General features: G+C 43.7%; 2 protein-coding genes across 2 annotated transcripts in view; one reads left to right on the top strand and one right to left on the bottom strand.

Moving 5' to 3' along the window:
• The window catches only part of MTF2 (metal response element binding transcription factor 2), a gene marked incomplete in the record, with an annotated part of 1,616,286 nt that overhangs the window by 1,134,526 nt on the left and 460,692 nt on the right, over nt 1–21,068 (bottom strand).
• LOC122813386 (transmembrane protein 60-like) lies at nt 7,424–8,147 on the top strand. Its single transcript, XM_044085681.1, has one exon. It carries the CDS (start codon nt 7,549–7,551, stop codon nt 8,086–8,088), a length of 540 nt encoding a protein of 179 aa, XP_043941616.1. The 5' UTR covers nt 7,424–7,548; the 3' UTR covers nt 8,089–8,147.

The following is a 21,068-nucleotide window of genomic DNA, read 5'->3' as shown; positions in this document are numbered from 1 at the left end:
CCCCTCTGAGGTACTGTCTTAGGAGTGGATGTGAAAATAAAGGAGGATCCGTGTTGCAGTGAGCTTAAGTCGCTGAGGCATGGATCTTAATAGATGAAAAAGAAAGTCCTTTGTGCAACATCTCAGTTAAATATTGTAGAATCTGAGGAATGTTTGGAGCAAGGGGATTTTGGCCTTTAGCCTGGTTCCCGGCGCAAAATCTTTTCCATTTGTCTAAATAGGCATTCCTGGTGCTGGGCCTCCTGGCCTCCAGAATGCCATCCATAACAGCTTTAGATAGAGGTGTTGGCTGGTTGTTTAAGTAATTTGCAATGCAGCTAGATTGAAAGTCTTGAGCTGGCTGTGTAGAATCTGACTGTTTTGCTGAGTGAGCAGGTGAGGAATTTGGGGTAAAATCCATGGTGGGCCATGTTCCTTAGTATTGGATACCAGTGCTGGCGTGGCCAGTCTGGAGCAATGAGTATCATTTGTGGCCTCTCCAATCTGACTTTCCGCAGCACCTTTGCTAGAAGAGGCAGTGGAGGAAAGGCATACACTGTTAATGTTTTCCAACTGAATGAGAGGGCGTCCACTTTCCAAGCTAGTGGGTGGAATGTCCTTGTGCAAAATTTTCAATGTTGGTAGTTTTGGGGGTTGGCAAACAGATCTATGTCTGGGCGTCCCCATTTTTGAGTTATCATTGCAAATACTTCTGGATCCAGTTTCCACTTGAGGGGATCCATAATGTTTCTGATTAGGTCATCTGCCAATGTGTTTTTCTTTCCTGGCAGGAATTGTGCTTGTAGTTGAACTTGGTAAGTCAGTGCTGTGTTCCACAAGGTCATTGCTTGCCTGCATAGGGGGTAGGAGTGTGTGCCCCCTTGCTTGTTTATGTACCACATTACTTTGGTATTGTCCGTCTTTATTAGGAGTTGTCCTGGATGTAAGAGGCCCTTGAAAGCTGTTAGGGCATTCTGTACAGCTAGCATTTCTTTTTGATTGATATGCAGATGCCTTTGATCTGCATCCCATTTGCCCTGAATGCACTGTCCTGCCATGTGTGCTGCCCAGGCATAGTCCGATGCATCTGTTGTTATAGTTTGCCTGGCTGTGGGCAAGGTAAAAGGCTGACCCTTGTTGAGGTGACATGCCTATGCCCACCACAGAAACTCCTGTTGAAGGCAGGGAATGAGTGGTATCATTGTTTCCAAGCTGTGGCTGTGCTGTGTCCATATGCTCTTCAGGTACCATTGTAATTTCCTCATATGCAGTTTTGCAAATGGTATTAGGAGTATGCAAGATGCCATGAATCCCAAGGTCTGCAGAATTTTTCTTGCAGGGAGTTGGGTCTTTGTTGCCATCATTTTGAAGTATTCAGTCAGCTGTTGTTGCTTGTCTGGCATGAGATAAGCCATCTGGGCCGTTGTATTCAAGCTGGCACCCAGGAATGTTATGTTCTGTGAGGGCACTAGTTTAGATTTCTTTTCGTTTACTGTGTACCCTAGGCAACTTAAAAGGTGTTTGACAAATGCCAGATGCTTTAAAAGAATGTCCTTGCTTTCTGCTTGAATAAGGCAGTCATCCAGGTATGGGTATATTTGAATTCCTCTTTGTCTGCAGTATGCAATAACCGGTGCCAGGCATTTTGTGAAGACCCTGGGCGCAGTAGATAAGCCAAAGAGCAGTGCAGAGAATTGATAATGAGTTGAACCTGCAATGAAACGGCGGTATCTTCTGCAGTTTTGTCTGATAGGGACACGCAGGTATGCCTCCTTGAGATCCAACGTTACTAGAAAAGCCTTCTTGCCCAGCATGGGAAGAAGCTGCTGTAGTGTTAGCATCTTGAATTTGGGTACTTGGAGATAGGTGTTTAGAATTGAAAGGTCCAGAATGGGTCTCCAGGCTTTGTCCTTTCTGGGGACTAGAAAGAGTCTCAAGTAAAATCCTTGTCCTTGCTCCTGTGTAGATACCTGTTGAATGGCTCATGTCCATGACCGCTGTAATTTGTTTTTGTGCCTCTGCCCATTGATTTGGTAGCAGGTTTGGCATTCCTTTTATCCTTGGCAAGGTATGAAAGTGGAATCCGTATCCTTGTGAAACAATGTTTAGGACCCATTTATCTTTTGTGATGATGTGCCAGTTGTCTGCAAAAAGTGCTAATTTTCCTCCCAAGGGAGCTGCCAAGAGAGATTTGCTTGGCAGTCTGAGGGTTAAGTCATTGTGTTTGTCTTCTGTTAGCTTGGGACATGTCTTCTCCTCCATTCTGGGTAGCGGTACCCCATTGGCAAGGTTTGTAAGGGCCTTGTGACTGACCTCTGCCCCTTGGGCGTCTGTATTTGCCCCTCTGTGGTCTGTCAGATGCTGGAAAGGACCAGTTTTTTGTTGGCCAATTTCTGCTGAAACGAGGGGGTTGAACCTGTAAAAAATCCTTGACCGTCTGCATAGATTTTGCCTTATTCTCCATTTTCTTTAAAACCTCTTCTGCTTTTACACCAAATAAAACATCCTGCTGTAAAGGAGCACCCAATAACTTTGCTTTAACATGATCAGGCAGGGTTTGTTCTTTTAACCAAGCATGTCTATGTATGACAGACCCAGTCACTGCTGCTCTACAGGAAGCTTCCAATGAATCAAATCCACATTGTAAAGTATGTTTGCCCACCTGTTCAGCTGCATGTAACAGATCCTGCATTTCCTTGAAATCAGGCTGCTCTGAATGTGTGCTCATTTTTTGTTTTAATTGAGACATTACGAATTGCTGATATTTCAGCATGTGAAACTGGCAATTTAAGGTTCCCATAGCTAGAGTAGCTGAGGTGTATACCTTCTTTCCCCATCTATCTAGTGCTCTGGAATCCCTTTCAGAGGGTACTGGATTTTTAGCAATAGAGGCCTTAACCCCTTTGGGACCCTGGGAAATTGTTTCTGGGTCAGCAACAGGCTTTTATATAGGAATTTGTGTGAGTTAAGGACTCTGTAGTATCTGTCTGGTTTGGCTGGAGCAGGAGGTAGAGAGTCTGGGTTAAGACTAGATTCTAAGTAAACATCATCCACAATGTCTAACACGGGAGGGATAGCCAGTGGTCTGTGCTGGGGTAGTAAAAGGAACTCTAAGCCTTTTCTTAGAATCAGAGTAATCCTGGCCTTCCCAGTGGAAATGTTCCCTCATGGTATGTAAAGTTTCCCCAAAGGAGTAATCTTCTGGAGGAGATGCTGAGGGAATAGACTCTTCAGCATCAGAATCTTCATAAGGGTGGAAAAGAGTATTCCTGTTCCTCAGAAGAATCTGAGGAAATTGAAACCTGTTCAGAGGAAGCATAATCCTCCTCTTGTCTTGGCCTTTTATCAGGAGGGGGATGGGAACCCCTGATTAGGGTAATTAAATCTTCAGCCGTCTTAAGCATCTGTTTCTTTAGGCATGGGGCCTTGTACTGGAGACTGATGCACAATGTGTAGCCGTCTTGGAAAGTTCTCAAATGGACTTTATGTTGAACATTTCATTTTCCTGCGGTCATCTGCACTCGCTAGGTTAGTTTGTTCTCTTGGTGTGCCTGCTTTTCTTTAAAAGTACAGCCGATTTCTCCTTTTGAGGTCTTGGCTGTCTTACACCCTCTAGGCTTAAGTTGAGTTTGACAGAAAATGCTCACAGCTTCAGATGTTTTGATTCTTTTTGACTAGAATTTTTTATCTTTGATTTCTTTTGCCAGTTTAAACAAGAAATATGAGTGCACTTTTCAAAGGAGTGAAAAAACTGCTGCAGCAAACTGAATAGCAGAATGTATTTGTTAAATGTTTTTATTTGGTCCAATTTAAGTATTTAGTGTTGTCATGGGCAAGAACGATTCCAAGGAATTTAGAAATGCATGTGTAGAAGTTAAATCCTCCCCTTAATGTAAGCAGAACATCTCTTAAAATAGAGTATAAATACCTGGTTTTATAGCTCAGCTGTGGTGATTGATAGTTATTCTCATTGCAGCAGTAGCATTTAGGTTATATGGGTTGTTTCCCTGCCCAGTAAACAGACACACAAACAAAATTCTGGTTTCCTTCCACACCTTCACTTTGCAGGGGGGTAAACCAGAAGTCTAAATGAAGATTTCTTCTGTAATTTCTTACCACCTTGAGGAGAAGGAGCTTAGAGGCTTCACAGGAGCAGGCATCTGCTGTTCACTTTGTTTCTGGTGAAGTTCCTGTTGGGAACCCTTCCCTACAGAATATGTTGCCCTTTTAAGAAAAAGCTGTTTACAGTTAAGTTTCGACTAAAAACTGTATTCCCCTTTAATAAACCTGGTATTTTTTTACAGTAACATTAGTTTCATGTAGGTGATCACTGTTTTTAGCTGTTGGTGCTTACAACTAATTGGGGGGCTGTTTTGGGGGAAAATATGAACTGCTTGTGTAAACTTCATAGTTGAAGTTCTACATTAAAACAGACAGGAATGTGTTTTATTTGTGTAGTGGGATCTGTTCACTTCTTGACAGTCTACCTGTCATTTTCTTCGTTGTCGGTGTACTTACAACTTTGAAAGGAATTCTGTTGCGGATTTCGTGTACTGCTAGTACATTTATTAGTGAAGGGGCTGGAATAAAAAGTGAGTGTAAGTGCTTGTGGACATTCTGTGGCAGCTTACCTTCTGACTTTCTCGTTCCAGCAACTATTACTACTTTTGATCTCTCCCAGTGTGCCAACAACAACCTGCTCACCAGTACACAGGCATCAAAGGCAGATGGAAGGAGTATTTCCAGCATCTTCTGAATGAAGAAAACCCCACAGAAGCTGTACTCTCCCAGAAACAGCCTACAATGAGAGAAGAGGAGAAGCCCACCTTAGAAGAAGTAAGAAGTAAGAACAACATTAAGGAAGATTAAGTCAGGGAAAGCAGTAGGCTCAGATGAGGTCACAGCAGACGTGATAAAGATGCTGGGTGAGATAGGGGAAATGGCTCCTGAAGGTACTAATAGCAGTGTGGAGAGAAAGGCGTATCTGAGTTAACTGGAGAGTAAGCATACTCATGCCAGTGTGCCAGAACAAAGGGGACATCCACAAGTGTTGGACAGTACAGAGGCATCAAACTCCTACCACACTGCATGAAAGTCCTGGAGAGGGTGATTGATAAACAGAGACACAGAGTAATAGAATGTAAGATGGGAGATGAGCATTTTTGATTCAGATTAGGATTCATCACACGTGACCCAATATTTGCATTGAGACAGAGACTTGAGAAGAAGCTATAGATGAGGAGGGGTCTCCAACTGGGCATTTCTAGACATGGAGAAAGCTTTTGACAAGTTCCCAAGCAAGCTGATATGGGCAGTACTGCAGTGGTTTGAAGTCCCAGAAGCATTGGTAGAATTAGTGCAGGCTATATACAAGGACACAGTGACTCAAGTATGTACAAAGTTAGACCTCACAGAGGGGTTCTCTATAGGAGTAAAGTGTACACCAGGGTTCAGCTCTGAGCCCACTGCTGTTCATACTGGTGATGGACTACATTAGCAAACAGGTTGAAGGGGACAGATCAACAAAGCTGCTGTATGCAGACAATGTGGCAGTACAGGCAGACTCTGAGCTAAAATATGAAAAATGAATAGGAGAATGGAATGCAAATCTGAAGGCACATGGGATGAAACTAAGCACAGACAAGACTGTGTTAATGGCAGCAAATTGGGGAAATCTGAAGAAGCTCAGAATAGAGAGAAAATGGAAGATAGTGGAACAGGTAAACTGCTTCAAATATTTGGGAGGGGTGGTTAGTCTGAATGAAGAGATCAAAGCTAAAATCAGACGGGCTGCAGCCAACTGGCATAGAGTATCCGGTGTAGTCTAACAGAATGCCAAAGAAGCTGAAAGTAAGGTGTACAAGACAATGGTGTTTATCAGTACTACTGTATGGTACAGAAACCTGGGCAGTAAAGGCAGAGCAGTTGAAGCTAGAGGTGATGGAATTGAAGTGCCTGGAAACATGGTAGGATGCACACTGTGGGACAGACTACGAAATGAGGACATAAACCCAGAAGCCAAAGTAGCTCCAGTTGCAGAAAAGATCAAAGGGAACAGATTATGGTGGTTTGGGCACGTGTAGAAAACCAGAAGACAATCTGGTGAGGAGGATTTGGGACAGGAAGAAGGTAAGAGTAAGTGAGGACGTCCAGCAAAGAGGTGGATGGATTGTGTGAAAAGATCTGTGACAGGCATGGGTGTTAAATAAGGCAGGAGTGTGGCACTGACTCAAGAGAGTTAGCGACAGTTAACACAATACCCAGACCCCACGTGTATTATATATGTTTTATATATAAACGTATTCTAGATTTCTTTCGAGTCTTCTCTTCTCAGAAACATCTGGTAAACAAAACAAATAAGCATTGTTTAATTTTATTTAATTTCTCTGTCTTTTGGGTTTCTAATGCCATGACGGGAATGGACCCCATTCCTAAGTCAAAGTATGATTACAGTTCATGAAATTAGTATTGTTTCAATCTTTGTCAGCCAAAAGTGCTCTTCGCAGTAACCACAATGTTCTCAGTAATGACTTCTGCAATTTCTACGGGGTTACATGGATTGGTAACGTATCTAAATACGATTGTAGATTATTTTTTTATAAGACCTGTTGATCCTACTACAGTTGGAACTGTCTGGGTATCTTTCTTCCACATTGCTCTCATTTCTGCCTGCAGATCCTGATATTTTATGACTTTGTCGCTCTCTGTATGCAAGACACTAATCACTGGGTGTGGTGATTTTCAATGATAAGTGCTACTTCATAATTTTCTGTGATGCTTTGTGGCTCATATTTCCAGTATTTTTCAGCCACTTCAGTACCATGTTTGCACAATCCCCAGTGCAACAATCTTGCCACACTATTATGCCTTTCAGTATACAGTCCTTTTGCCATTAGTATATCACAGCCAGCAACAAGATGTGCGACTGTTTCCAGTTGGGTTTTACAAAACCTACATTTCTTTCTCCCACATGTTCAATGGACTTGGTAAACTAGCATGCACGTAGTCCACTGTCTTAGGCTGCCAATATTAACTTTTCATCTATTGGTTTGAATTTGCCTCTCCTTTACCATTCCTCTGTTCGTTCCTGATCAACATGAGGTTCTTCCAGAATTTTTCTGTTCTTGCAGCTATACATTTTTCACATTTCTTGCCCTCTCATTTGGTCCTTCACCTTATATTCTTTTGTTTTTTTTGGCACATTCAGTTGTTGCCTGATTTTTATCTACTTCTGGTTTGAATTCTATTCCTGCTTGACACCAATGTGCTACTGCTAAATAAAGCAGAGAAGTTTGACCGTGGAGTACAGTAAGGTTGAAAAGCCAGATATTCGCAGGATCATGCAACCCAGAAGTAAAATTGCGCTAACGAGTTAAAAAATATTTATCTGCTTAACGTAGAGCAAAAGAGAACGAATATAGTCATATTTGCCTTCAGATTGCAGCATCTCTATTATTATACGTGGCTTTATTCAGGTTATAGTTTTTCCCCTGTAACCAAGTCATGGCCACCCCACTAAAGAAGGGGTGATTTCAGCACTGCAGAAATCCAGCCTGAAAGTCTGCTCAGATGAGAATGTCCCTGGCACAGAGAGTGCTGCTGACGTGGTTCTTCACATTGCTGTTTCTGATCTTGCTGGTACTAAAACTCTATCAAAAAGCTCTTGTGAAGTGGTTTCTTATTTTCATCCCAAAATGGGCTCTTGATGTCATACTACTAGTCATGTTGACTGTAAGCATGGTCGGTCACTGTAAATCCGGCTATGACCATAGGAATGGTTCGCAGAATATGAAGAGAAAAATGTGGTACCTGATGGCTATGCTGCTAAATATAGCATTTTGTTCAACTCTTTGTGCAATGCTGGAAAAGCATGTCAACCTGAAATTTACTTTTGCTTTCATTCCACTCTGGGCACGGTTGATTGGAGGGATGTTTGAACTTGGGTATAGTATATTTTGCAGCAATCTAACTCCAAATTGTCCTTTATCTCAAGTAGTACACTTGATATTTCCAAAGAATTTCAGCCACTCTTGCACTAGACATGTTCATCAGGAGAAAAAGTTAAAACCACGTTTGAGAGAGTGGTTAGATTTTCACAAGACATTTTAAAGCAGCTTTGTTTGAACAACCGCGTTTTGAATGTGTGATTTGTTTTTGTTTTTTTCTTCCATTAAGCCTTTCATAAAATTCTAAACAGAATGAGAGGTTTTGATGTGAATGTCTGCTACAAATCAGAACACAAGACCTTAACTTCAGCATGTTGCTAGTGTGGTTGAAGTATTTTTGTTTGTTCAGACAGCTTGGACTGAAACAGTTCTGTACCAATGGGATTACAAAATTACAGAGCAAAAACTTTTGTAATAACTTTAATAAAAATGAGGAAAAAAGCAAAGCAAAAAAAAAAGGGTTGGGAGGGTGGCCTAATGGTTAAGGTGTTTTCCTTACAAACACAAGGTGCAGGGTTCGAGTTTCACAAGGGATAATTGGCTAGGCTTAAAATGTCTCGCAAGGGCAGTTAGCTTAGTATTAATCTATGAACCTATGAACCCCAGACCTGGCAGGATTTTCCTTGCAGGTAACTGGGGTCTGGTGGCTAGCTGAGAGAAGCAGGCTGTCAGGAAAGATCGCTTTTCTGGTGTAATGAAAGCCATCTGGGATGCTTTGTCCAGGCTTGCTCCCAGGAATATAATCCTTTGTGTGCATGCCTGTTTGGACTTCTTTTCACTGATTGTGTACCTTAGGAAGGTTAGTAAGGACGTTACAAAGGTCAGGTGATTAACCAGCTTTTTCTGGCTGGCTGCCTGAATTAAGCAGTAGTCTAAGTATGGGTAAATCTGGATATTCCTTTGTCTGCAAGAGGCAATGGTTGGAGCCAGAGATTTTGTGAAAACTCTGGAAGCAGTAGATAAGCCAAAGGGAAGTACAGAGAACTGAAAGTGCAGAGATCCTGCCCTGAAACAGAGATATTTCCTGCATGATTCCCTGATAGGAATGTGGAGGTAGGCCTCTTTTAGGTCTAGGGTGGCTAGCCAAGCTTAGACAGCATGAGTAGCAGCTGCTGGAGGGTGACCATTACGAATTTTGATATCACCAGGAAGGTGTTTAAAATGGATAGATTAACCGATGGGGCATCAAGGTGACCTCTTTTCTGGGTACCAGAAAGAGTGTAGAGTAGAAACCTTGGCCTTTCTGTTCTGCAGGAACATGCTCCATTGCCCTCATAGAGAGCGGGGAAAGGACTTGTTTTTGCACCTCTACCCACTGGTTTGGAGGTAGATCTGGGAACCCTTTTGGAGTTGGAAGGGTGTGGAAAGAAAATTTGTATCCCTGGGACACTGTTGAGAACCCAGTGGTCATTGGTAATGGTGGCCCAGGTGCTTGAGTAAAAGAAGAAATGGCAGAGGTTGCAAAAGCGCCTCACTGCGGGCCAGAGAACTGATGACTAGCTTAACGGAAGCATCATTGGTAGGTTTGGACCTGTGCAGTCTGTCTTTATCCTTACGTTTTTTTTGGAAGATCTGCTGTCAGATAGCTTACTGAAGCCATATCAGAATTAGAGGACAGCAAGCGAAAATATCTAGCTACAATAAGAGCCCAATGACAGTTCTGGCACTGAACAAAGCACAGAAGCGACAGCGGGGGACTTCATGGTCTGGGCCTAAGCAAGTGACGCAGTAAGAATTACAGTCTCGGTGTGGTATTTGTTTTCCACAGGCGAGACAATGAACCTTTTCTAACATCGCTTAGTGTAAGAAAAAAGGAACCCCAATGGGGTACGTAGCTTTAGAAGACTTTAGCTTCAATTTGAAAGACTAAACTCGGACAGCAGCTGACTGGCACTCGTGCGAACTGCTTCTGCTTCAGGCTCCGCGGCAATAAAGACTGATGTAATGGCGTTGGCTGCCTTACTTTATACTACTGACCTGACGTCAGTCCTGAAGCGACAGCAACCAATGCAGAAATACTAAGTCTGTGGTATTCGGGCCGGCCAAGGGCAACCATGGCAGAGATAACCCAAATGTGATGACTGCAACAGTGAAATACAAAGATCACTCTTCACTACCACAAAGGCAGAATGCTCCAAGGAGCAGGAAAACAGTGCAGCCGAAAAGCCAGGCTTCTGGCCCATCTTTTCCCCCTGCCTGGAAGGAAATCTACCAGAAGCAGAAATCAGAGACCAGCTGTCCAATGCTGAGGCTCCAAGGGGCAGAGATGGCTCTAAAAACTTTGAAGTCGAGACTAGATTTTTACGTAAGAGTTGCCAGCCCTGACGCACAACCTTCAATGAAGGTACGCCCACTCACGCACGTCTCCACACAGAAAACGCTTTAGCTGAGAATCGAACACGACAATGTCTTATTGTGAGGCGATAAAGCTACCACAGCACCACCACCGCAAGATACCAATGGTGCAATCAAAAATTACACAAAGTGTAAAAGAGAAAAGAATTAAGAGTATAAACAATACCAACTATAGTTAGTGTATTGAAAGGGAGGATTAACTAATACGATTTGAAAAGAAAATATTAATACACATCATTTGAAATTAATCGCTCAAGAGCTCTAGATGACCACATCAAATCGCAAAAATGGCAAATTAGATCTGGGTATGTTAAGTGGTGCATTATGAGTAAGGGAGGAGCTCGAGTGTTTTATGGTGGCTACGAGCTAAAGTAACGACAGAGTCGGATCAGATATGAACCCAACAGTTGAAGACAAAATGAAAATTGATAACATCAGATTGGTGCGTATAAAGCAGTTCTGCTTTGAGTTTTTCTAGGCTTGTTGCCTAATGAGGCAATCATTTAAGCAAGGGTAAATTCTGAATTCCCTTTGTCATGCAGGATATTACTGGGGCTAGGCATTTTGTGAAGACCCTGGGAGCATACCTATCAACCTCTTAGTATAAGAAATCTGGACAAAGCTTAAAATAATAGGTTTAAAAGCCCATGTTTGCCCTTGTTTCTCGCCTTTCCTGTAACTAGTCTAGTCCAGATAAAGATTTGCTCTATCCAGGAGCGTTTGTAAGCTTCTGAGTGGTGCCAAAGTCTGCTCATCAATTTTCCCCTTAGATCTGCTAGTTCTCTCCTTTCCTGCACTTTTACTAGCTTATTAGTATAGCACTTTACCAGACTTCTTGTAGCAATTATTGTAGCACACAAAAGTGCTAACAGCACTAAACGTTTTACAAGGAAACAGCTCCAGTACTACTTATTAATGCCCACCCCTACAGGCATGTCTAAAGATCAGTTCCCTGTGCTTTCTCCTATTAACCTGGTGAATTTGGGCATCCTGAGGCAATGTAGCAACTGCCTAATGTACACTGACAACCCTCTCCTCTTACCTCCCAACACTCAGTCTTGCAAGAGATGCACTTAAATATCCAAACTGGTAGCCACGCACTCTCCAGCCAAGACTGGAATAGCTGGTCAAGAGGAGAAGGTCAACACTTGCACCACACCACATGGAACACACAGCCCTCCAGAACACACACCAGCACTGCCTTCATATAAAAACACAACACAAACCAGACGCCCACCTTCGAGGTGGCTCTCAATAAAAATCTACCCAAACAGAGACCTCCAAGGTAGAAACGCTCTACCATCACAACACAACACTAATCAAGAGAGACAACTCTCCTAAACAGTGTGTCACTGAACCAAAGCCCCTAATGTAAAACATCATGCCCAACACACTAGTCATAGGTGACTCGACAGTGATGTCTCACTCACCAGACTGAATAAGGAGAAAGTAACACTCAGTTGCCTGTCAGGGGCCAGGATTCGCCACATCACGCACACGCTCAGGTCCCTCAACAGGTACAAATATGACTCTGTCATTGTACATGTGGGTGCGAATCACCTGAGACGTACCTCCCTGGACTACATGAAAAGAGACATGGAGGAGCTCTCAGATTATGTAGCCCAGGCGGGTATGACCCTAGCCCTGAGCAGCATCCTACCATCACCCAGAATGCAGTACAAGCACAACATGATTGATTTCAACAATTTGCTAAGTTTCTGGTGTCATTCTAAGGGGATCCAATATCTGTCTGCCTGGGATGACATGATTGACAGACCTTGATGCTTTGCCAGATATGGCCTGCATCTGTCACCCTTGGGATTCCGGACACTGGCCAAGGCTCTTGCCACCCCTATAGTGTCTTTTTTAGGCGGTGTTCTAAAGACCAAATTACCACCTTAACAGCTACAAACAAATGCAGTCTGAGGGTCATGCTGCTCAATGCTAGAAGTCTAAATCTCAAAATGCACTCACTCGAAGCACTCCTTAAAATAGAGAACATCGACATTTCTGCCATAACAGAGACACAGTTCAAGGCAGCAGAAAGCACCCTTGGCACTACCCTGCTATAACTTATTCCTCACCTTTCGGCCCCAGAACTTGGACTGAAGCTCCAAAGGTGGTGGTGTTTCCATATTCATAATGGATTCGCACACCTCCAGACTGGTAGCCCAACATAACGCATCTGAGATACTTCAGGTGCAGCTAACATTGGGCAAGACAGCGATTCAGGTTGTAGCCTGCTACAGGTCCCCAACCATGTCCCAAGACTCGCACTCCAGGTTCCTAAGCACCCTGGAGAATATTAGGGTCCAACCTAACACTCTCATACTGAGTGACTTCGACTATCCCTCCATTAACTAGGAAAACTACTCGTGTACCAATACACGAGCCCACAGTTTCCTGGAATTCCATCAACTCCAATGCCCTGGACCAGCTCATTCTTACCCTCACTAGAGATAGCAACATCCTTGACCAGGTCATTACCAACATAGGCGACCGTTGCTCTACACCAATAGTCAACTCTTCCCTGGTTAGAGCCGATCACAAACTAATCACCTTGGAAATCCACATCCCTCCCATCCCCTCCCCACAAAAGTAACCACCGTGACAAACTTCTCTAAAGCTAACTTTGGGCTCCTAAAAACAGAGGTGGCTAACTTCACAGAACCCATGCAAATGGGGAATAGTTGCCTGACCGCCGAATCATACACCAATGCACTGTCCGAACACCTACACAAATGCATGGATCTTGCCATACCCAATAAAACAGAGACGCTCTCCTCCAAAAAAGGAAGCCAATCTGGTAGTCCCCTGCCATAAACAAACTCTACAACAAAAAGGAAAGTGACGCGGAATAAGGTGAAATCCCAAGACTGGAAAAATTCCCTTATTAGCCTCAACAAAAAGTTGAGATCCCTCATCAAATCCTCTAAAGCTAGCTATGAAAACAGAAGTGCAACAGATAGTAAAGACAACCACAAGGCCTTCTATAATTATGTAAAGAATCTCCACGGCAATAACCAGATTTGCTCTGAAATACTGCACAATGGTACCTCCTATACAGAGCCAACAGATATTGCCAATATACTGGCAGATTCAGTGCCAACTTTACCCCACCCCCAAAGGACCAGTCACAATACCAGTAGATTGCCAAGCACCCAGTATTACTGCTGCACAGATTAAAATAGCACTGTCCAAGACCAAGAATACAGCTTCTACTGGACCTGACAATATCCCTGGCTGTGTTCTACATGAACTATAGAGTGAACTGGCACCTCACCTGTGTGCCCTGTTCAATCACAGCCTTACCTCAGGCTTTGTCCCTACCAAATGGCGCACTGCTACAGTCATCCCTCTCCACAAAGGAGGAGAGACTACAGACCCTGGGAACTATCGCCCCATTAGCCTGAGTCTGATATGCAAAGCTATGGAAGCATCATCATGGACCTAATAAACAAGGATATAGGGAACCTCCAAACTCTGGATCCCACACAGTTTCGTTTTGTGCAGGGGAGATCATGCCTGCTCAACTTGGTCAACTTCAAGTCAGTCACCAAAGCTGTGGATGAGGCAAGGTGGTTCATACAGCCTACCTTGAGCTGGCAGAGGGCTTTACCATTCCCCACTCAGGAATCATAGAAAAACTCACTAAGCTAGGCATCAACCGCTGTATATCACTAGGTGGGTTGCAAACTGGGTCATAGGTAGAACCCAGAGTGTGAAAGGAGCAGACTCCAAGTAAGACTGCCGACCAGTCACAAGTGGAGTCCCACAAGGTATGGGTCCTCTCCTGTTCGGCATCTACTTCTCTGAAGTACAGGCTAACACGAAGAGACTCTCACGGACAAAGTTCACAGACTATTGCAAGTTGGGAGCTATTATTAACTCCCCAAGTTATGCTGACATCCTAAAGAAAGGCCTCACTGAGACCAACGACTGGTGTCAGAACCATGGCTTTAAGCTCAGTGCCAAAAAATGTGTCATCACCTTTGGAAAAATCCCGGTTCCCATGAATTACCACATCGATGGCAGTCCACTGAACGCAGAAGGCGTTATAAGAGATCTGGGAACACAGGTTGACAGCAACCTCTCTTTTGACAATCATGATGCCACTGTGGTCAGAAAATCCTTTTATGTGGCACACCATATTACTAAGGGTTTTTCATCCAAGAAGAAAGAGGTCACTGTCTCCCTCTACTCCTCCCTCTACTCCTCCCTCATTAGGCCAATCATTGAGTACAATGCCCCCTTTGGCATGTACCTCACTAAGCACCTGCAACAACTGGAGAGGCCGCAAAAATATCTCACAAAGAGGATCCTAGGCTTTAAATATTTGTCCTATATGGACAGACTCAAAAAACTCAAACTATTCACTGTCTCTAATAGCCTAGAGGCTCTCTCTGCTTGACTTACAAAGCCATGTTTGACTCAGCTCTGTTAGAAATCCTACATCTAAAGAAATCCCAAACCCTTCGCACCACATGCTCCAGAGACCTCAACCTCATTACTACAATCAACAGAACATGCTGGAGGGACAGGTTCATAACCGAGAGACTGCCCATGCTACGGAATAGACTTCCCATACATGTCAAGCAGAGCACCTCACTGGCCCTTTTCAAAAGAAATCTTGATAAGTGGATGGGAAATAGAAAATTTACCCCAGGGATCACTCCAGTGGCTTTACTCGACAGAGGCACTGGGAACTAAGGTCAGATGGCACAATGCCAGGGTAATCCTATGGGCTAGGCTTGTAAAGACTCCAGGGCCATTAGCCTAGTACACATCTATGAATCTGTGACAAAGGTCCAAAAATGGGACAAGTTTTAAATATTGCTTTTATAAACTTAGTATTTTGCTAAAATTACACGGTTTGTGTTGGCATGTATTTTCTGAATGATATAAAGTCTGAAATTCAAATATATTCCATTACTTAGTGGCTGCAGTCATCAGTGCTTTTCCAAAAAAAAAAAAAAAAAAGTTTTATGAGGAACAGACCAAAGATATGAAGCAAAAATCTGGACATTCTGTGAAACTCTGTACAGTTGAGAGGTATGTCTGGGAGCAGTAGATAAGCCAAAGGGCAGAGCAAAGAACTGACAGTGCCTCACAACTGCTCCGAAGTGCAACAGCTTTCTGTGTAATTTCTCTATGGGAATATGGAGGAATGCATCTTTTAGAGCGAAGGTTACCACAAAAGCATAGGGATAATCATGGGAAGTAGTTTTTGCAGAGTTAACAATTTGAAGTTTAGGACCTGCAAAAATCAGTTGAGCCTTGACAGGTTTAGAATTGGCCTTCAGGTTCCTTCTTTTCTGTGAACCAGGAAAAGTCTGGAGTAAAACCCTTTTCCATGTAAGGATTTTGGTACAGGTTCCACATAGCCATGAGCACACAAAAGTTAAGGCCACTGTCTTTTACTCTGGAGAAATGTCTGGGAAGCCTGAGCGAATCAAGGGTAGTTTGAACTTGAGCTTCTAACCTTGTTGAATGATGTTTAGCACCAACAGATCTTCAGGGATGAAAGGCCATATCTTGTAAAAAGTGACACCCCCCACCGGGTGGGAGAGAGGGAAGAGAAAGAGGGATGGGACTGCCATGCAAGAGTCATGATTGCTCCCTGCTAGGTCCCTGGGTACGTGATCCAGAATGTTTAATGGGTTCAGACTGCCACCATCTTGGCCGCTGGTGCTACCTTTGGCCTCTTTCCCTACAAGGTTTCCTTTGTTTAGGCTTAGGCTGAGGGGAAGGATAGGACAAATTTTTGGTAGGATAAGTTCGACTTAATCAAGGGGCTCAGACCTGAAGGAAGACCTTGACAGCTTGCATGGACTTGGTCTTGTACTACATTTTCTTAAGGATAGATTCAGCCTCAGGAACAAAAACAAAATCTTTGTCCAAGGGGGCATCTAGGAGACTGGATCTGAGATGCTCAGGAAGGGACTGCTCCCTCAGCCAGCCATGTCTTCTAATGATGGATCCTATGGCTGCTGCTGGCTTCCAATGCATCACAGCCACAGTGCACAGACTGCATAGCCACCTGAGAGAGCAGGAGTTGCACAAGTCCATTAACTCCTTTGAGAGGACCTTACTTTCAATCCCCATTAGTTTTTTTTTTCATCTGGTCAATAGTTTCCTGGTACTTCACCATATGAAGCTGGCAGTTCAAAGCCCTCATAACAAGGGTAGCAAAGGTGTACGGCTCTGCTCTCCTTGTCTATAGGCAAAGGGTTTTTGGAAGAGCTAGCTTTTGCTCCCTTAAGGCCTACAGTCACCACTTCAGGATCTGCCACAGGGTTCTCAAAAAGGACTTTGTGGGAATCTAGAACCCTGGAAAATCTGTCAGGCTTTTGAGGGGCAGTAGGCAGACAGCCTGGTTATAAAGAACAATCTAAGAAGACACCGTCTACCACATCCAAGAATAGGGGAATGGCAAAGGGTTTATGCTCAGGGAGATTAAGAAATTCCCTAATCCTTTTCTTGGATTGGAATAGTCTTGAACTTCCTATATGAAGTGCTCCCCTCAGGGTATGCAATGACTCCCCCAAAGAAATATCCTCTGAGGAAGGCTGATGCAAAGTTCTCCTCAGAGTCAGAATCCCTACTAGAAGCAACGGATGCATTCTCCTCAAGGGTGGATTCATCCTGATCTAAATCATCCTCAGAGTCAAAAGAATCAAGAAAATTCCTATGGTGGGGTAATCTCTCTTTTTTATCAGGGGATGTTTCGGGGGAGGGAGTTGCTGGATATGACCAAGGAAATCAGAACCTAAGCCAACCTCACTAGGTCTTATTGGTGAGGCCTGGGAGTAGGAGCCAACAGGCCTAGGCTGAGACAAGATTGAAGTAGTTTTTTTTCTGGACGGCCTTGGGTTTTGGCCTAAGGCCAACCTCCACACTAGGAAATGAATGAACACCCAAACTCCAGCGTACATCAGGCAGAGGAGATTTCATCCAAAAATCCATCACTGGTTTTAGAGGGGTCAATGGAAGTCGGAGTCTGTGAAATGGTTCTGGACCCAACCAATGAGTTAGGTCCTTTGGCCTGTAAGGAAGTAGAGGGACCCAAAGGCATATGCAACTCCTAATGGGTCTCAATAGGGGCCTAGCCACCACCTCAGTCATACAAAAGGGCTACAAAGGCACCTCACCTTCTGCAATCACTAGCCTAGGAGGATTATCAGACGGCGAACAAGCATCGTCTGAGGTCCTAAATCTGAAGCACTGTTCTGTTTTCCACCTAGGGAGATATAATTCAGCTCGACAGGCAGATGATAGGGTACACGAATGTCCTGATGACTCGGGGAAATGTTTAGCAAACTTTCAACCCTACTCTTGATGGTTTTTTTTTTTTTTTTTTTTGAGAACCTACATTTGATAGTTCTGCTATTAAAGTGAGCACAAAACTGACAGTTGGGAAAGTCATGTTCTGGCCCCAATCAAGTCACATAAGAGGGATGGAAGTCCCAGTGTGCTGCTGGCCACAGAGGAAAAAGTTAACAACTTTCCCTGACATTAGTCAAAAAGCACATGAAAAATCCCCAACATGGTACTTAGCTTTAGACATCACCTTTCTCTGGTGTGGAATGACTGATGCACATACGAGCACTCTGCGTCACCATCCAATGGCAAGAAAGAACTGAGATGGTGCCAGCTGACTCATTTATACCCAAACATAGTGATGTCAGAGCCTCTGCCAGCTTCAGAAGGACGGGAAAATATTCCCTAGTAGTCAAGCCAGCCAAAGGCTTCCATGGTGGGAAATCCCACAAGTCAGGACTGCAACAGTGAAACACAAAGAGCATCAACACAACTGTGTTGTCTGTTTCTGTCCTTCCTCACAGTATGGGTTTGCAGCTCCATGCCAGATCAGATGTTTGCCACTTTCAAGTTTTGGATTCAGTGTTCAGGCTCTCTCCTTACCCACAATTACTTCTGTATTGACCCAGCTATCTCAGATCAACTTTACCTGCAAGAAAAAAAAAAACAAGTATACAGTGTCTAGGACAGAAGTAAAGAAATCAGCTGAAAAAGATGGTGATAAGACAACTCTAGGAAAGTACAGTTTTGTACCTACCATAAATGTAGATGCTAGAGTGTCTTCACTGCTGCAGTCATTACACTTGGGTTATCCTGCCGTCAGGCGGGTCCGCAGTCGGCCTGAGTTCCAAAGTCTTGGTCCGGCGTCGGTTGCTGTCGCCTCTTCCCTGACGTCAGTGCGTCAGGGGTACATAAGAAGCAACCAACGCCATTTTCTTCAGTTTTTCTTGCCCCAGATGTCAGGTGCCCCCCAAAATGGTAGGCAATACATATTGCTAATAAAACATACAAAAAAGTAACCAGCAAATACACCACGTAGGTAGTATAGGTTAGTCCCAGATAAGAAAGAGGGGCTGGCGGGTGGGTAACCTGGACTGCAGCAGTGAAGACCACTCTAACATCTACATTTATGGTAGGTACAAAACTGTACTATGTTCATAGTGTTTCACTGCTGTAGTCATTACGCTTGGGTAGAATCCCAAAGCTGAGTTTGGGTGGCTGGGCTTAGAGGATTTGGTGTGGCTATGAGGCCCTGCAGCACTGCAGTGGCAAAGCCAGCTCTGGATCTAGAGTAAAGAGGCAAATGATAATGCTTGGTAAAGGTGTGCACTGAACTCAAGTTGCAGTTTCCAAGATGTCTTTGGTAGGTACTCCTCTAACGTAGGCAGTAGAAGTGGCAGTTGCCCTGGGAGAATGTGGTCTAATATTACTAGGTACAGGTTTCCCATGTTGTGTGTAGCAGAACCGGATACAGTGTCCTATCCACTTTGAAATGGTCTGCTTTGAAATAGCCTTTCCCTGTGATCTTGCAGCAAATGATACAAACAATTGTTCAGATTTTCTGAAAGCTCTTGTTTTGTCCAAGTAGAAGCGCAATTGCCTGTGTATGTCCAAGGAATGTAGAAGTCTCTCCCCTTTATTCTGGGGATTTTGATAAAATGTTGGCAAGTGAATAGTTTGGTTAAGAGTCACACTGGATACCACATTAGGCATAAAGGTAGAGTTTGTTCTTAAAGAAACCCTGTCTTGGTGGAAAATGATGAAAGGTTCCACTGCCATTAGTGCCTGCAGTTTTGAGACTCTTCGTGCTGAGGTTATTCCCAGAAGCAGAGCAGTTTTCCGGGATATATATTTTAACTCTGCTGAATTGGCTGGTTCAAAAGGAGGCAAAGTGAGATTTTTAAAAACGAAATTGAGGTCCCAAATTGGTGTTGGTGCTCTCCGGGGCAGTCTTATGTTTTTAGCCCCACTGAGGTACTGTTTTAGCAATGGGTGAGAGAAAATAGGAGGATTTGTGTTGTAATGAGCCGAGATGGCAGAAGCGTGAATCTTAATGGATGAGAAGGATAGACCTTTGTCTAGCATCTCAGTCAAGTATTGTAGTATCTGAGGAATGTTAGGTACCAGAGGATCAAGGTTTTGAGCCTGGTTCCAGGCACAGAATCTCTTCCACTTGTCTGAGTAAGATTTCCTGGTGCTAGACCTCCTGGCCTCCAAAATTACATCCATAACAGCTTTAAAGAGTGAAGTAGTCTGTTTGGCTAATGAATCTGCCATGCAGCCAGGTTTAAGGTTTTGAGCTGACTGTGCAGAATCTGATTGTTTTGCTGAGTCAGAAGGTGTGGAATTTGAGGCAAAATCCAAGGTGGGCCTTGAGCCAAGTTCTTTAAGATTGGGTACCAATGCTGGCGTGGCCAGTCTGGAGCAATCAGATTCATCTGTGGTTTTTCTTGTCTGGTTTTAGGAGTACCCTTGTAAGGAGAGGCAGAGGTGGGAAGGCATAAACATGTAGGCTTTTCCAGCTGAACGAAAGAGCATCCACTTTCCATACTTGTGTGTGATAAGTCCTTGTGCAGAATTTTTGTAGTTGGTAATTCAGTGGTGGTGCAAAAAGATCTATGTCCGGGCACCCCTATGTTTGCATTATCATGCTGAAGATTTGTGGATTTAATTTCCACTTGTGAGGATCCATGATGTTTCTGCTTAAGTCGTCTGCCAGAGTGTTTTTCTTTTCTGGCAGGAATTGTGCTTGCAGATGGACTTGATAAGTTAGAGCTGTGTTCCGCAAGGTCATGGGGTAAGAATGAGTGCCCCCTTGTTTATTTATGTACCACATTACAGTGATGTTGTCTGTCTTTAATAGTAATTGTCCTGGATGCAGAAGGTCCTTGAAAGCTGTAAGGGCATTTTGTACAGCCAACATCTCTTTTTGATTGATGTGAAGATGCATTTGGTCTGTGGTCCATTTGCCCTGAATACATTTTCCTGCCATGTGTGCTCCCCAGGAGTAATCCGAGGCGTCTGCTGTTAAAGTCTGCCTAGCTGTGGGAAGAGTGAAAGGCTGACCCTTGTTGAGGTGACATGCCTGTGCCCACCATCAAAACTCCTGTTGTAGGCAGGGAATTATTGGTATTACTGTCTCCAGGCTGTGAGAATGTTGAGACCAAACACTTTTTAGGTACCAGTGTAATTTTCTCATATGCAGTCTTGCATATGGAATTAGTAGTATGCAGGATCCCATGAATTACAAGGCCTGCAGAATTTTTCTTGCAGGGGGTTGGGACTTTGTTGCCATCAACTGAAAATACTGAGTCAGCTGTCCTTGTTTGTCTGGCGTGAGATAAGCAATGTGGGCCATTGTATTTAAGCTGGCACCCAGGAATATTATCTCTTGTGAGGGCACTAGTTTTGATTTCTTTTCGTTTACTGTGTACCTTAGGCAACATAATCTTTTTACGAACACCAGAT

Source organism: Protopterus annectens, chromosome 10.part0, assembly GCF_019279795.1.
Source record: "Protopterus annectens isolate FY-2018-M chromosome 10.part0, PAN1.0, whole genome shotgun sequence".
Classification (NCBI taxonomy): domain Eukaryota; kingdom Metazoa; phylum Chordata; order Ceratodontiformes; family Protopteridae; genus Protopterus; species Protopterus annectens.
The sequence above is the reverse complement of the archived record's forward strand: the minus strand, read 5'-3'. Positions and strand labels throughout refer to the sequence as shown.

What these genes read in the sequence shown, in the direction of transcription:
- LOC122813386 (XM_044085681.1), top strand. Translation starts at nt 7,549, where the DNA reads ATGAGAATGTCCCTGGCACAGAGAGTGCTGCTGACGTGGTTCTTCACA.